We start from the raw sequence: 17,552 nt of genomic DNA, 5'->3' as shown, positions 1-17,552 counted from the left end.
ATTACTTTGATTAATTCCTGTGAAAAATTGTTTAAGCTTTATTATCAATGAAAAACCTTGCTTTTATTTTATATCATTGTTGAACTATCAATCGAGAGATAGGGTTTATACTTTCGCCCTAGGTTTTTACATTGACTTGTTGATTAATACTCAGAGATGAGGTTTTGAAGAAGTTTTCATAAATCATCGCGGTTAATTCCCTTTATCTTTATAGTTATTCTGAGAGATCGAATATCATACCAGTAGAGGTGGTTCTAGATTGATCATTAGACATAATATCAATTTTGAGGATGAATGAAGATAATAACTTAAATAATGTTCACTTGTGGATTAATTGATTATTGTATGTGAATAGGTTGATGAACCCTAGAACTCAACATACTCATTCACCATTGTTATTCGTCTTAAAGCATTGTTTTTATCATTTAAGTATTATTCTGTTATATGCAATTCGAGAACAAACAATCAAAACCACTACTTTTCGCTAGCTCATTATAATCCAACTATAGAACTGCAGCAATATTACTCAGTTTCTGGATACGATATATTAGAAAATATTTACCCGAAATACTTTCAACATATGACCAGGAGCATTCTTATGAAAAGCACAGCGAGCATCCGCCTTGTACCAAAATGGTGGATTAGCAGGAGGAGGGGGGGGGGTCCCTCAGTTAAAGTAAATTCTTCTGAAGTAGCAAAGGCAGTAATTCCGTATAAGTCATTGGAATAGGATCAAAAGGCGGATATTTCCTTTGTTGATTTTGTTGAGGAGCCTGTTGTCGAGGTTGTTGAGGGTGAGGCTTATGCACATTCTGAGGCGGAGCTTGGCTAACAACTGGAGTCACAGCAGCAATATGTTGTGGTTGATACCTTCTTTTCCTTCCTCTTGAGATGGCACTAACAATTTCTTCCTTCTTCTTGGCAAAGTTACTACCAAACCTTTTGACGCCACTTCTAGATAGTGATAAACTGGCTTCTTTGACTAGACGACCTTCTCGGATACCTTCTTCAAGTCGCATCCCCATGTTTACCATTTCAGTAAAGTCATTAGGAGCGCTTGCTACCATCTTCTCATAATAAATGTGCTTAGTGTCTTAAGGAACACCTTGGTCATTTCTTTTTCTTCCATGGGATGAATGGTTAGAGCAGCTAGTTCACGCCATCTTTGCGCGTACTCTTTGAAAGACTCTTTATCTCTTTGAGACATAACACGGAGTTGATCTCTATCCAGTGCCATATCAATGTTGTACTTGTACTGTCTAATAAAGGCTTCACCTAGGTCATGGAAAGTACGGATGTGAGTACTATCCAAACCCATGTACCATTTCAAAGTAGCTCCAGATAAGCTATCTTGAAAGTAGTGAATCAGCAGGCGTTGATCCTCTGTGTGCATGGACATTTTCCTTACATACATAATCAGATGACCGTGAGGACAGGAATTCCCTTTGTACTTCTCAAATTCTGGGAGTCTGAACTTGGTCGGAACTCTGACATTTGGAACCAAGCATAAATCATTCACTTCTTTTCCAAATAGATATTTTCCTCTAAGGGCCTTGATCTCTTTTTGCATTTCCAGAAATTGGTCTTCAAATTCTTCCATTCTACCCATACCTTCAGAAGGAGTGCCATGGAAAATCTGTTTGTTGTGAAGAGAAACAGTGTTTACAACGGCAGGAGTAGTAGTTGTAATAGCTTGAGGAATTGTTGTCTGAGGAACAGGGATCTATTGTCCAGCCAATTGGAAATCCATCTCTATCCCATATGGTCTAGTGGTCGTAGGATTCGTCACAGGGATTGCAGGAATTGCGGGAATCTAAGCAGTCTCTATCTCGAAAATCACAGTAGCATGAGCTTGGGTTAGTGGCTGATTCTGAGCAGCCACCAAGTCTTGAACTATGGAAGTTAGTCTTTCAATACCGGAGCGTAGAACATCAACCTCTTCTTGCCACTCTTGATCATCAACAATATCGTCTTCCATTATTCGAAGATTGGCGCGAGTATTATACAGGTGCATCAGCTTGACTCTGAGGAGAGAGGGGAATGAATAAGACCCTGACTCAGATGTGAATGTGAATGTGAATGTGGTATGATGCATGCAATGCAAAAGACTCTTTTTATTTAATTTTTCAAAATATATCATAATATCTTTCAAGGATTTATTTAAGAGTTTTGCAAATGTAAACACTATATAGTAACTTGAAAAAGAAATGTCATTCATTAATAACAAAGGGACAAGGCATCTTTGGTACATATAAGGGTCATCGAGGGTCATCAAAGTACCATTTTCTTATTATAGCATACAAATGGACAAGGGACAACCAAGTCATAAAATACTTTCAAGAGTTACAAGGTAGAAACAAACAAAGAAAGCTAGTAAAATCCAAGAGCGATCATCAAAGCTTAGTGAGAAGTATCCATATCATCTTGAGTCTTCTTCTTCTTCAGCTTGACCTTTTCTAGCTTCTCAACAATACTCTTCCATGCAGTTTCTTTTGGAGAGAGATCTTCTTATTTTTGCTTCCTTTTTTTCTTCTCTTTCATACTTGGCAATAGCAGCATCCTTAGCTATGAGCCAAGTGTCTTGAAGGAACAATTGATCATTCTTTTCTTTCAACACTTCTTCATAGGATTCTTCCAACATTCATATTTCAGCATCAGAATACTCAAACTTCTTCTTCCAATGGTCTCTTGATTTCTTCATCTTTCTTAGAGCTTATTGGAGGCTTTCAATTGTTGAAGGAACTACAGTGGGTGGAACATACTCCTCAATTAGGGGTGCAGATGATTCAGGGAGAATAGGCATTCTCATTTCAACAGCTCTGGTAGTGACCCAATTATCAAAGGGCTCAGGGGATAGATCTCCTTTTGTATTCCAATCTTTGATTTCTCTTCTATGGCTTGGATGCCAAGCATTAGCAACCCTTTCTCTAAACTCCTTGTTCTCAACTCTTTCTTCCAGAAAGAATCCTTCCAGTAAATTGCTCCTTGGTCTTTTATCCATAGGAAACCCAAATTGATGACGAGATAACACGGGGCTATAGCTGATTGCTCCTTTTGTACCAATGAGGGGTACATTAGGGAAATCACCACAGCAGTCCAAGGTCTTCATTCTACAAAAGGTATTGTTTGTCCAAACAATCTCAGCGTTGGTAAGAGTCATGATCTTGTGTGACCATTTCAATCCTTCTTTCTGGCTCCAGAATTCATAGGTGTCAGGCATATGAGATACATACCACTTGTATAGTAAAGGAGTACAACAGGTAACCATTCCCTTTCTATAGGAATTTCTGAGGTGAATAGAATAGTAAGTGTCCCCAACAGGTAACCAATCCTTCTTTCTTTCTTGTGACAAGGTGAGAGCTTTCTCAATTAAGAACGCAGTAGGTAACTCAGGTAATCCTCCTTTAGTAACCATGCTCTTTTCAATTTCTCCCTTTCTCAAGTGAGTAGATTTTGCAATCTCACAAGGCTTGGGATCTTGTTCTAAACCAGTGAAAGGAATTCTTCCAGTAATAGGTAACCCAATAATGCTTGAATACTCTTCCAATGTAGGCAATAGTTGATAATCAGGGAAGGTGAAGCAATGATACAATGAGTCATAGAATTGAATCAAAGTGGAGAGGATTCCTTCTTCCATCTTGGTTCTGAGGAGATACAACAATCTTCCATACTTGCTACAAAACTTTTCTTGATCAACAATCAATGATCCTAGCTTTCTTAATTCTTCCACCTCTAAACTCTTGAAAGTATATTTCTTGGTTTTTATTTTTTTAGGTTCCATCCCTATAATGTTTACAAAACGAAATGTTTCTTTTAATTCCTTGAAAGATATTGTTTTTAGATGCATGGATGAATGAATGCAAACATAGGAAAAACATGGGCTTGAGGGTTCAAAGTCACGAGCATGGAGCCAAAGGTCTACCCATCCCAAAGGTGTGTACTATGGTTATTTTGTACCTATAGATATGGTTCTATTATTTCCCAAACTCAAGCAGCCCAACTTGGATATTGTAAACTCCGTATCAATATACTCATTTGAACAAAATCCAAGAGAACCTCATCTTAGCGTAGCCTCGTGTAACAACTATTCTGAAAATTTAACAGACACAGTTTCCACACTACATCTTAATGGCCAAGATTGGTTAAAGGTTTCTAGGTCCCCAGCTTCTACAGCTTAGTTGAACACAACGATGTATTCCCAACTATATGGTCAACAAAGTTACTTCCAAAGAGGCCTCCACTGAGCGATGGATCTAAAAATTTGACTTCTTCGGGACCACTCCCTCAAGATCAAAATGATTATACCAGTCTTCTATAATAATTATACATCTAAATCTGGGTTAGGATTTGTCTCACCACAAGGGGCATGACTCCCTTTCCCAATACAACCCAATAAAATAACAAGTATACACATAGGAAAGTAAAAGACAAAAATAAAAGGTTAAGTATAAAATAAAAATAATAACAAAAGATAACAAAAACAAAGATTGGGTCAACCCCACCAAAGATGTACCAATAGTTTAATCAACATCCCAAGCAGAGTCGCCACTTTTCTGCAGCGGTGAATTTGGTGAGACTAGAGTCATGAGAAGACTTAGCTCATTTTAAACAGAGTCGCCATCGCGCTTTATTGTTTCCAAAAAGGAAAGGGTTAAAGAGCGAATAAAACCAACAGAAGTTTTTAAAATCAAAAGTAATAAACTTATTAGAGATCTGACTACGGGGGGTTTGTTATACAAGGGGAAGATTTTAAGAAACCCTCATATCCATGGTACTCCATGGGAACCTCTTTGTTTTTATGTTATTATCTTTTATATATAAATAACCTTTTTTGTGAAAATCCTATGTGAAAAACTTGTTTGAAATAGAGGGTGGGGATGGGAATAGAAGGTTTTGAAAGTGAGCTTGATAAGATATCGCATCTTAGGCCTACATACCCCTTAAGTGCAATAGGGAAGTCAGAGCTTCTGTAGTTCCTCTTTAAAAAAAGGAAAAAGGGGGCCAAAGTGGCCAAAATCTTTTTAGGTGTGAGCTTTAAAATACTCACAAGTTTTAAAAGAGGGTTAAGCTTTAAAATACTTAACAAGTTTAAGAGAAAATTAGGCTTTAAAATACCTAATAAGTTTAAAGGGTTAAGCTTTAAAATACTTAACAATTTTGAAAGAAGATTAGGCTTTAAAATACCTAATAAGTTAAAAAGGTTAAGCTTTAAAATACTTAACAAATTTTAAAACAAATCAAAGAAGTACGCAGCTTTAGAATACAAGGTCAATGGGTTAAGAGAAGTTTTACCGGGAATAATTCATCTCTTAACACCAAAGTTTAAAAACAAGATCAATGGATCAAGAATAATTTCACCGGGAATAATTCTATTCTTGATACCAAGGTTTCAAAACAAAGGGGTTTTTGGCTAAGCTTTAACAATACTAAACCATAAACAAGTGAAAAGCTTTAAAATACTTAACAGAAAAGTAAAATAGATTGGAAAATAATTTAAGTACCTTGACAATTTAGTCAATATCATTCCCATCCTTTGGATAAAACATCAAGCTTAAATAATTAACAATAAATACCTCATGTATGTACAAGAACAAACAAGTGAGAGTTAACAAGCAAGAGATGAATGCATCTAAACCCCTGGATTCAAATCGTGTATGAATGATGAATGATTAATGTGATGGTTAAACATTGGGTTAAATAAACAATAATAACAAGTACAAATCACATGGATATAAAATCAACAGGTATATGTACAAGACAAGGTTTAACATTTAAGTACAAAGCATGGATTAGAAAATCAACAATTATGTACAAGCATAAATAAACATGGATAAACAAATATCAACATGTTGCAAATTTTTGGTTAGGGTTTTAAACCTAGGGTTTTCAAGTTAGGGTTTTGAAATTAGGGTTTTGAAATAAACTCCTAAACCTAATTGATTTTGATTATTAAATACCAATTTCTTTAAGAGAAATGGTCTAAGGGGACATGAGAAAGTCAATGACATTCTATCCTACACTTAAACAAGTGTTGACAAAAATATGCTAAGTTATCTTGGAGAAATATTAAAAAAGAAACCTATTTTTGTTGATTTTTAATATTAAGAGACTTGTTTTTGATTAATTTTTAAATGATAATAAAATAAATATTTTTGGGATTTTTTAATCATGGTACTAAAATACACTAATTAAAGAAAACAGACAAAAAAGAAGGGATTAAAAAGGTCTATTTTTCTATTTTTAATGCATTTTTGAAGTTGAATAGAAAAATAAAAAAATAAGTTATTAAAAAGAAGGGGAGTGTGGCCACAAGGGATTGAACCCACGCCCTTGACCTCAGCACAAAATAACAACCAACTCTACTACGCGTGTGTGGTCTTAAAGAAGTGCATCCAGTTCACTATAACATGTAACAAGTTGTGAAAGCATAAAAAATAAAATAGCAAAAAGGTCTGGGGCGAGGGGGATTCGAACCCTAGACCTGTGGGTCATGAAGCGCTAAGAGAGTGGTTGCCAATTGTGTTGAAACGATGTAGTCGTTTAGCAATTACTTCCAATTCCATATATTTTAAAAACGTGCGCTAAAATAAATTCAAATTTTCCCAGCAACTTCATCTTCTTCACGTGAACAACCAAGAACATCATCCATGGCCAACTTCAAATTTTCTCAAAACATAATCAATTTTGACAAACTAAGATTCTAAAATGATCAGAATTTAATCACGAATCTAACCATATCATTAACTAATATTAATAATCAGAGATGAATGTGAATTTCTGGAAAAAACTTAAGAACCCTAAAAATTCAAAATCAAATTAAATGATCAAAACACACAATCAGGCCCTAAAACCTTAGGGCTATTAATGCCTACATGATTCTAAACAGAATAGGAACAAGTTTCAATCAAAATAATGCTTAAACGAGTATGTACAAAATCAAGAAAGTTACCTCTGAAAATGGATTCGTGTAGCACAAATGAGGGGACCTGGGAGTGTATCAAAGATTCACAGAGCTTCTATGGACCTCAAGAAGCTTTTAGGATGCTCAAAAGTTCTTAAAGATGCCTGCAAAACAAAACTCGATTTCACCTAGAACTTGAAAAAGTTATGGTGAGTTAGCCATGGAAATGGTGTTCCAGGTGCAAAACAGATGTTTGGTTAGCTTCTATATGATTTTTAGAAGCTAACAAACATAAAAGGCCTCAAAACGCACGAGTGGATTTTGTTTTGGCAAGTTTGGTTCAAAGGTTCTTTTTAAGAGAAATTTGAATGCTGATTTCTGGTTATAGGTGTTTGGCAAGTGTTTGGATGTTATGAATAGCTTTCAAATGATAAATAGAAGCTATTTCAATGGTTGTTTTGGTTTGAAAGTGTTTGGTTTGAAAAATGACAAGTTATGAGCTTAAAAAGGTCTTTAATGGAGGTTGAAAAGTAATTTTTGGTTTGAAAGTGTTTGAAAGGGTAAGAGAGGTATGGACAGCTTCTAATTGATGTTTAGAAGTTTTTCAAACTCTTGTTTGACACTGTCATACCCCAAAATTTGCCCATAATATTTTAAAATATTTGGGCTCACGCACTGAGAAATAAGCCTGACTACCTCTCTCCTAAGCAACAAGCCCACAACTAGGGTTTTACTTTTCTCAATGAGAATTCAACTTCTAATGCCTCAAGTGAGTTCCAAGGTTTCCCATATGCTTCAAAGTATCCTCATGCCAACTTTCAAGCTCAGATTCACAAGATTGCTCCGTCAACTGCTCAAATAATCAACAGTCGACTAGTTTGACCTAAAAGTCAACTGTGGTCAACTTACAGTCAAAACTCCTTATTTTTTGTCAACACCAACATTTTGAAGTAAAATTCATCATTTGATCAAGGGTTGATCATGATTCATCAAGGAAAGCTCATAAATCATCAAAACTTGAAGTTGCTAAATTAGGGTTTCTAGGAGAAAGTCAACCCAACTTTGACTGATCATATCTCTCTCATACTTTATCATAAATTCCCCAACCAAAGCTCATTCTCAATGAAATTAAATTCTCTACAACTTTTATGTTGGGACCAAGGTCAAGAAATGCTTCCGCCTAAGAGATATAAGTCAAAACATTACAGGTCCTTCTAGAAGCTTGCAAAAAGCTATTTTTTGTCAAGGGCCGTATCATCAAGATAAAATCACCAAATGGGAAAAGAGTTCCAAAGTGGCTTGTAGAGGACATCTTGAGCTTTCCAAAAAGTCTTAGAACTCTTTCATATCTTTAAAATTGAGGGAGATATGCCTTGACAAAGTTGGTCAATTTTGGGTGAGGTGCATGAAACAAATAAGGGCCAAATTGGATTTTCATGCAAATAGGCCCAATCTTTTTGATCCAAAATTGTTTCTAAGGTTACTAAGAATCTCCAAGTCCATTCCCACGCCCATATGATTTTATTTCATTTTTATTTGAATTTTTATTCATTTAAAAGGCAATTTAAATCAAATGATTGAAGGAAAATAATAAAGATTTGATTTGGTTCTATATTCTAATCAATTTCAATCACTCAAAGGGCCATAATATGAGTAAAATTCGTGGAGACTCAATGGATCAAGATTAGATCCAAAAATAGCATAATTTGCATGATTGAAAAATCAAATCTCACTTATTTCAATCACTTGGATTTGGCCAATATTGGTTGCCCTAATTCATCCATTATATATACTCAGCATATTCAGCCCTAAGAGAGGAGGATATTAGAAGAGAGAGCTAGGGTTTGAAGAGTACTAAATTTCAAAGAAAGGTAAAAAAAATCGTGTTGCAAGTTCAAGAGAGTTTCAAAGCAAAACAATCATCCTACTCCCTTCCTGAGGTAATGTAGAGAAGGAATGCATCGTTGGTTAAGCTTCATGGCGCCTGAAACGTTCATATGAAATTCATCATCTTCATGCATATTTTTTATTTTCATAATCTTGCATTTTATTGTGTTTCAATATGAACTAACCACATGAATGAGTTCCTCGCACCATATAGGGGAGAATTGAACCATTAACACGAAGCTTTAACGTCCCTAATGGAAGATGCCATTATTAGGGCACAAGAGCACCACACTTTTGTTTTCATGTTTACAGGTGCTATTGGGCTGAACGGAGGCCACCGTTGTGCTTAGAGGGTCGTTTTCAATCGAATCATGTTCTTGGTTTTAATGGATTCATCGTTTTTTGTAAGTTGAAATATGCAGGATGTTTGCTTCGAAAATATCACAGCAAAACTGTAGCAACGTTCCAAGCAAATCCGTAGCAAACTTTGATGAAGAAGATGAACAGTATTCGCGCGCGCATGGCGTATCCTTACAGGCCAGTCAACGATTCCATTTCCTCTCCCTTTTTCTGATTCGTCAGTCAACAATCGTGGGGCCCAGATTGCTTCTCTTTTTGACTTTCACCATTAGGAAGCGTTATTTGATATATGGCTTTTGAAGCATGACGTTATTAACAAGTGTGGCGCAGCAGGGTTGGCAGGCGAAAGCTCATTTGTGATCTCAAAGTCCCTGGTTCGATTCCTGGGACCATTATTTTACTTTTTTTTCTGATTTTCTCACCTTTTTCAATATTTTCTCTTCAAGTACCACTAATCAAATTATAAGGTTAATTATTACATAATTAGGTTAATGTATTTAGGTTAATTAGAATAATCATCCAGAAATTAGGATAGGCATCATGATTAATTATAATTTTGTTTTCTTAATTATTTTTATTTAATTTAGTTAATTAAATTTAGTTAGTAATTTTTAAATAAATTAGGATTAGCTTTTAATTTTAGGATTTAATTAGTTTAATTAATTTAGTAATAATTTTTAGGTTAAAATTAGAATAGTTTAATTTAGGATTAATTAATAAATTAGGCAATTTAGGTTTTAATTAATTAGGATTAGATTAATTATTTAGGTTTAATTTTAATTATAACTAGGATTTTAGGTTTAACCTTTAACCTAAAAAAAACCATAGATAAACCTTAGAAGTTATCAATAAAGTAAGAGTTGTCTATTAAATGTAGTTTTTTAACCCTTAGGTTTTAACCTTTAGGTTTGTCTAGGTTTTTTAGCTATAAGGTTTTTTAACCTTGATTTTTCTTAAAGTATATTTTATTCACGATTTCTCTCCCCATCTCTTATTCCAGTGTATGTCGCATGCCTTTGATTGATTTCTTTTATTTATTTTTTTGCCATTTAAATTCTAGAAAATGTGTATAGGTTTGCAAAAGGTTTATTGTAATAGTTTAGGTTTACTTTCCTGCCTATATTTTTCTGTCCAACAGGTGTTTATTGTAATAGCGCAAGACATTTAATTATGTTTTATCTTCTGCTGTGGTTAGTAATCCTAGGGAGTGCAAGCCTTGTTAAAATAAATTTATCTCACTAACATACAAGATAAAATATCTGAATTAACCACATGATTGACTGCACACGCACACCTTTAGGGTAACCTCTTTTGTTGCCTGTTGCCTTTCGATTCAAAAAATAGTCAAGTCCCTCGAATACGAGGATACCTTAGCAATGTTGCCCTCAGTTCATTATCATCATCAAAGATCATAAGTCCCTTCGAGTTGCCTACGATAAATATGATCTTGTCCCTCGATGTTGCCTCAGTAAAATGATCATCGTCCCATCGAATGCTAAGGTGTTCTTATTGTTGCCTTAAAATGATTATTATATCCTTCCCTAAAGACTATCTGCCCTCTTTATGGTAGGGACAGTTTTATGGAGAACGATAATCCTCGATGACCCTTTTCAAATCCAATGAAATGACTACCTGCCCTCTTTATGGTATGGATAGCCCTTTCCAACTAAAGTCTTAAAGAACAGAAAATTTAACTTAGGGTAATTGCTTTTAATTGCTTGCTCTATTAAAATTCAAATCAAATACTTTTCACACCTCTTTACAAAAAACTTCCAAAAAGACTACGCTTATTTACAAGCTAAAGTTCTTATTCAAAACTTTTCTTATTCACACACGACACTTTCCAAACAAATCCAAACAAAAAGTGAGCTAAGCAATTAAGAGCCCATGGATAACCAAGGATACAAAGGGTGCTTACACCTTCCCTTTGTATAACTTACCCCCCGAACTCAAAGTCTTTTGAAAGGTCTTTTTCTGTTCTTTTAGCCTTTCTAATTGGATAAAATAAAAGTCGGTGGCGACTCTTGCTATCCGCAACATTTTAAAAAGTCAGTTCTCCCACTGTATTACAGACACCCAGAACTCTTAAAAGAATTCACTATAAAAGTAAAAAGAAGAGAAAATGGAGAATTTCAAGTGACTATGGACTTGGAGAATTCTGGTGTAAGGGATGCAATGAGCAATGCCCTCTATTTATAGGTAAGATTTAGGGTTTGTGTGAGGGAAAAACTCAAAAGTTTTAAGCTCACATGTGATCTTGTACCATGTTGTTTCTTTATGAAGAAATGAGAAAGTTATGGTTCCCATGGTGAGTACAAACTTTAAGCATGCTTGCAAGGAATTTTATATGATCTTAGAGGCTTGCTTGTTGGTTTCAATTTGCTTTTGGGACAGAAGAAACAAGTTGGGAGCTCAATGCAAGAGTTGTTGGTGATTAAAGTCACTTTACTAGAATGGAAGTGTAACCTTTATGCTTCAAATGGATTGATTCAATGGTTAATGGCTTAAGAACTTCGATCATAGCCATAAAGAGTGTGTAATCTTATGATTATGGCCTCTTAAACAAGTTATATGGGCTGCAAGAAAGGAATCTTTCAAATTTGAACAAGTTTGGTTCATAACTTCTTCACTTTCTTCACATTTTTCTTCATTTTCAAGTGTTCATGGTGCCTTATTGACAAAATCACATCTCCATGATCAAGCCATGGAATTTCATGCTACTTAGCTCTTTGGAAAGCCCTTCTTACATACTTCAAATGAGTAGTTGAAAGTTTCCTCAAACTCCTTTTGGATCATTGAGAAAAAAGGCCATGAAGTGGAGGAAACACTAGGTAAAACACTTAGAAAATTTTCTAAGTTTTTTGAACATAAACCTTGTTTGCTCAAAATCACTTATAAATAATCACTTTTTGAAAAAAGTTCTAATTTGATAAGTTGTTTGTTTTTCCAAGATCTATAACTTTCATGTTGGGAGATGTTTGAGTGTGTAAGCAAAATTTTGAGATCCATGAACTAGGTCAAAATGCACTTAAAAACCCTAGTTTGACTTTTTGATTCTTGATGAATTCTTTGAATTTTATTTGATCAAATGTCTTCAATATCCATATGATGATGATTTGGACCCTTAAAAGTCCATGGTTGACTATTTTCTTCAAAAGTCAAAAGTTGACTTGCACAGTTGACTTTTTCCAAATGAATGACTGTCTTGTGATTTTCAAATGAATCAAGTTCTCCTCTTCAAATGAATGATGTGGATGGACTAAAATGTTGATTTGGATGCCCTTGAATCATATGTTGAGTCTTGGAACCATCTCCTGATTAAAAGTCAACCCTCCATAGAAATTAGGTCAAAAACCCTAATCGGAGCTTCTGATGAACTTGAAGGTGATTGATCTTGCATTGACCTATCCTTGGGCCTTACTATCGATTGGAGAACCCTTTGAATTATAGAATAATGTTGAACTCCTTTTTGGGCCTCAAAACCCTAATTTGTTCAGTTTTCTCTTGATCAGTCTCCTGTCTAAGGACACAAGCAACAAACAACAACTTTTGTATTTTCCGTTAGAAAATGATAAATGCATGATGAAAATGATGACAATGATGATCCTAATATTCAAGATATGGTGGGATCTCAGTGGTCAAAAATTGGGGTGCAACAGTTACCACGTAACTTCTGATGACAGTGTATATTATTGCTTCTAGAAAGCTGTAATCACCACTGTGATATTTCACTAAAATTAAGTACAAAGTAATGAACTCTGAGAATGAATATGAAAATGTTTTTCAAAGAGTTTTTCTTCACACTTGATGATCTTCAGAATAATGTTGTTCTCGTGTGTGATTGTTGTATTTGATTCAAGAGATCATAAGTATATTTAGACTCATGATTTTTATCCGTTAACTTCAACTCCTTTTCGCAGCATTAAATGGTTTGTGTGTTTGTCTCAGCTTTTGTTTTTTTCCAAGGATGTGCATGTGAATAGCTTCTTCAATCAACCTTGGGAATTGCGCTTTGGAGTGTTGCAGTCGTTTACTAATGATTATGTCTTTAACAGCTTTATTTTGAATCAATCTTCGTAATCTTCTGATCAGCTATGCATTTCAGCTTTTGTTGTAGATATATTCTTTCGTTATCTTCTGTTCAGCTTTGTATTTCAACTTCTATTGTAGATATATTCTTTCGTGATCTTCTGTTCAGCTTTGTACTTCAACTTCTGTTGTAGATGTATTTGCAGGGGTTTGGTGCAGTATCAGAAGTTTCCTTGAAGACTTGAATATCTCTTGCATTTATCCAGCTTTACTTTTATTCCAAGTTCTGATTGTGATGGTACTGGTACATCTTCTGAAATCAGAAATATATATAATTAGAGTACCATGTTTGCTTATACAAAATTTATTTGTTTGTTATCATCAAAACACTAAAATATGATTAGAACCAAACTATGTTCTAACAGACAGCCCCAAGTTCTTAAATAAGACAAGTTTGGTTGTCTTTTCTTTAATATCTCATAAGGTGAGATCTTAATTTTTGACTTGGGTATTCTATTCAGGACATAGCGAATAGTCAACAAAATTTCCCCCCACAAGTGAGGTGCAGCACCAGAATTCATCATAATTGCAACAACAAGTTTAGTAAAATTTCTATTCTTTCTTTCTGCTTTACCATTCATTTCAAGAGAATATGGATCAGTCGTTTCATGTATAATTCCATGTTTAATATAAAATTCATTGAATAACCCATAATCGTATTCAGTTCCCTTATCACTATGAAGTCTCTTAATCTTCTTACTAATTTGATTCTCAATTTCAGTCACATACATCTTAAACATATCAAGCGCTTCACTTTTATTTTTCATTAAGTATACATAAGTATAATCAGAGCAATCGTTAATAAAAGTGATAAAATAACGTTTACTATTTCTTGTTAAAGTTCCATCTAATTCACATATATCATAATGTATAAGATCTAGGGGATTAGATTCTGTAATAATTGATTTATGCGAAGTCTTAGTTATTTTAGCTTGACTACAATATTCACATTTAATTTAGGAATTAAGCCTAAGTCGCTTGCATTAGAAATAACTCGCTTATTAAGGTGACAAAGTCTAGCATGTCAAATATTAAAATCACACAAAGAGTAAACAGAAGGAGAAACTTTATTAAAATGAACATTCAACTTAAACATGCCTTCAGCGGCGTACCCTTTCCCAAAAAAATTACCATTCTTAATGATGGTGTACAAATTGCCCCTATAGTTTGACTAAACCTTTCCTTATTTAAAAGAAAACCAGAAACAAGATTCTTCCTAATTTCAGGAACGTGCATGACGTCCTTCAAGATCAAAGTCTTTCCTGAGGTGAATTTCAGCTCAACATCTCCAATTCCAGCAACATTAGTGGTGTGAGCATATCGCAACAACACTTTCTTATCTTCAGCATTGGTGTATATCTTGAACATATCACGATAATAACAGACATGATGAGAGGCGCTAGTGTCTATCCACCAACCATCACTTCCACCAACCATGTTGACTTCAGTGATCATAGCAACAAATGGCTCATCAGTCAATGTTAATCTGAGCATTTGGGCCAGCAACAGGTTTAGGCCTGCTCTTACATTTTTTTGCCATATGACCCGGTTTCCCAAAATTGTAGCAAGTGAAACTGGAGCATCATTTCTCTGAGCTGGTGGTTGCTTCCTAGAAAATGGAGCAGATGGGGCCCTAGAGGGATTCCCATTCTTAATTCGGCTCACATCATGCAGTTCTGATTCTTTAATGGTTTACCAATAGGCTTCAGAACCACACTGAATCTCTTTTTGTTGTTAGAAACAACCAAGACTTCATCTTTCTGATCTTGTCTCCGACTTCTTCTTCAATTCGAAGGCAAGTAATCAGACGCTCGATTGAAAATTGTTTTGTTTTATGGCGAAGCACGTTTTTGAAATCTTTCCAATCGAGGGGCAGTTTGTCAATGATTATAGCAATTTGAAATTGTTCATTAAGGGGGCATACCTTCAGTAATGATTTCATGAGCAATTTTCTAAAGCTCTTGGCTTTGTGCTTCCACAGACTTTTCATCCACCATCTTGTAGTTCAAGTAGCGGATGACAGCATATTTCTTTGCACCAGCTTCTTCAGTGACATACTTCTTTTGCAGAGCTTCCCAAACCTGTTTAGCAGTCTTGTGATTATTGTAGTAATCATACAGGTCATCAGCAAGACTGTTCAAAATATGGTGTTTGCATAGGTAATCATTTTCTTGCCAGAGGGAAATTTCTTTACGGAGTTGTAAGTTATCTGCAGCAGATTTAGCTTTTGCAACAGAGTCTTGATCATACTTTTTGGAGGTTCCATCTGATTCAGCAGTTGACTTACCATCAGTTATTTCAATTGGTCTAGAAGGAACAACAGGGATATCCTCAATCAGAACGTGGGAAACCTTTTTCAGAGTTAAGAAGAATTTCATTTTTGATTGCTAACTGTTGCACCCCAAAATTTGTCCATCTAATTTTATGCTAACTGGCGAAGTTTCACATTCATTTGCATTCTTCTATTAGGTCATTCACATATCATGCATTCATTCATTAAATAAAACCTAAAAAAAAAATGGTATCAAGGATCATGGGACCAATTGAGGTTTCATTTAAGTCTTAGCACAAGGTTAATTATTTCCTTAAAGGTGGGTATCTTACAATTAATCAGGACCATGACTGGCTCAGATCTTTTGAAAGACACCTAATCATAAAGTTCCTATCTACATGGATTTCTTGACCTAGGGTTTATTTCCCTAGGAATAAGGTGTTCAAATGGCGCCAAAGCTTTCAAGATCATGATTCATCCAAAGTTCAACACCATTACTTATATTACAAAACTCAATCTTAAAGGGCATCATTACATATTGTTTAACCACAAAAAATCCAATCACCAAGTCTCACCATTACACCATGCAATGTCAATCACTTATAGCAAAAAAAAAAAAAGAAGAGAAATAGTCTATTTCAAAACAAATTTTAAACTACAAATATCCATTACAAAAGTTACAAAATCCATACAAATTCCAATCCAACCCCATCACACATAAAAATTGCACAAGTTACTTCATTCTAATATATTCCTAAAGACATCCTAAACACTTCAATTCTTCAACCTCCATGAGTATGCTTTAGTCCTTGCCTCATTGTTGGGATTAACCTTGCTTCAAGACCATTGCTCCACATAAAAATCAGATTGCATCATTCTGTAACATAAAATCAGAACAACATACAATCAGCAGCAACAGGAACGAAATTCCATACATTCATAAATAGCCACAATTCAAAACCTGCTACTGCCAAACACAATCTAAACTCAGCCTTGCATAAACACATACATAACCAAACCTATCCTAACTTCTATAACAGAATCAGTTATTAGTTCCTAAACTCCTAACCACCTAATAACTGACTACCTCCTAACTGCCATAACCACAAAACAGAATTTAACTAACTTACCCCCTTCAATTCTCTGACTGTTCCAACTAACTTTTAAACCTAGTACAAAACAAACCCAACTAACATTTATCAACCAATCATAACTAACAGCCCATAACAGAAAATCCATCATATGTAACTACCAAAAAAACAGTTACCACTCTTAATCAGTACAAACTAACCTATGCTTTCAAATAACTAACTCCAACAGAATTTTCACAACAAACTTCTACTAACAGAAACAGATTCAGAACAGAAAGTAACAAAAAACAGAAAACCAACCTTTAGCTACATTGAATCTGGACCTTCAATCTTCAACCAACTTTTTGATCCATTGGCTCAAGCTTCTCCCTTTTGTAACTAACTTCAAGCTCTAACTGAATTCAAACCCTCACCTATATAATTCAATTCCCTCCAATCTTCAGAGCTCTCCACCATTTTTCACCTTCACTTCTTAACTTCTCACTCTCCACCATTTTTCACCTTCACTTCTTAACTTCTCACTCTCCACCATTGTTCACCCTTTCAACCTTCCCTTCGATTCTCTTAACCACTTTTCACCTCACTCCACACTTCATACCTCACTTTCATCTTTAATCTTCAGATTCAGAATCAACCTTCACATACAGAATCTTCAACATCTCTTCACGCCCCACCATTCTCATTCCTCCATCTTCATCACCAAAACCTCTCTGCAATCACCACCATTATCAGCATCTCAAAATTCATCATCTTCACTTTCTTCACCACCAAAGCCTCTCTCTCACACTCTATTCAACAATCACGAAAGCAAGAAAACTCAGAAAATTTAACAAAGAAGGTGTTAGAAGAAGCATTACAAGAAGTGGAATTCGTGTTATCACCTGAAACCAGAGTGTCCTTCATTTGTTTTCTGGCGCGTCTTCGTCGCACTCCATTGTTTAAAGAAGCATCG

At 35.0% G+C, this 17,552-nt stretch overlaps 1 protein-coding gene and 1 long non-coding RNA gene across 2 annotated transcripts; both read right to left on the bottom strand.

Moving 5' to 3' along the window:
• Positions 1–2,713: 2,713 nt before the first annotated feature.
• LOC131604587 (uncharacterized) lies at positions 2,714–3,781 on the bottom strand. Its single transcript, XM_058877020.1, has one exon. The coding sequence runs from the start codon at positions 3,779–3,781 to the stop codon at positions 2,714–2,716; it is 1,068 nt and encodes a 355-aa protein (XP_058733003.1).
• Positions 3,782–15,982: 12,201 nt separating this feature from the next.
• On the bottom strand, positions 15,983–17,095 carry LOC131606573 (uncharacterized). Its single transcript, XR_009284887.1, has 2 exons — positions 16,901–17,095; positions 15,983–16,386 (listed from the first exon to the last, which is right to left on the bottom strand). It is a non-coding gene; the product is annotated as an uncharacterized LOC131606573 (long non-coding RNA).
• Positions 17,096–17,552: the final 457 nt, after the last annotated feature.

The sequence above is a fragment of the Vicia villosa genome, linkage group LG5 (genome assembly GCF_029867415.1).
Source record: "Vicia villosa cultivar HV-30 ecotype Madison, WI linkage group LG5, Vvil1.0, whole genome shotgun sequence".
Classification (NCBI taxonomy): domain Eukaryota; kingdom Viridiplantae; phylum Streptophyta; class Magnoliopsida; order Fabales; family Fabaceae; genus Vicia; species Vicia villosa.
The sequence above is the reverse complement of the archived record's forward strand: the minus strand, read 5'-3'. Positions and strand labels throughout refer to the sequence as shown.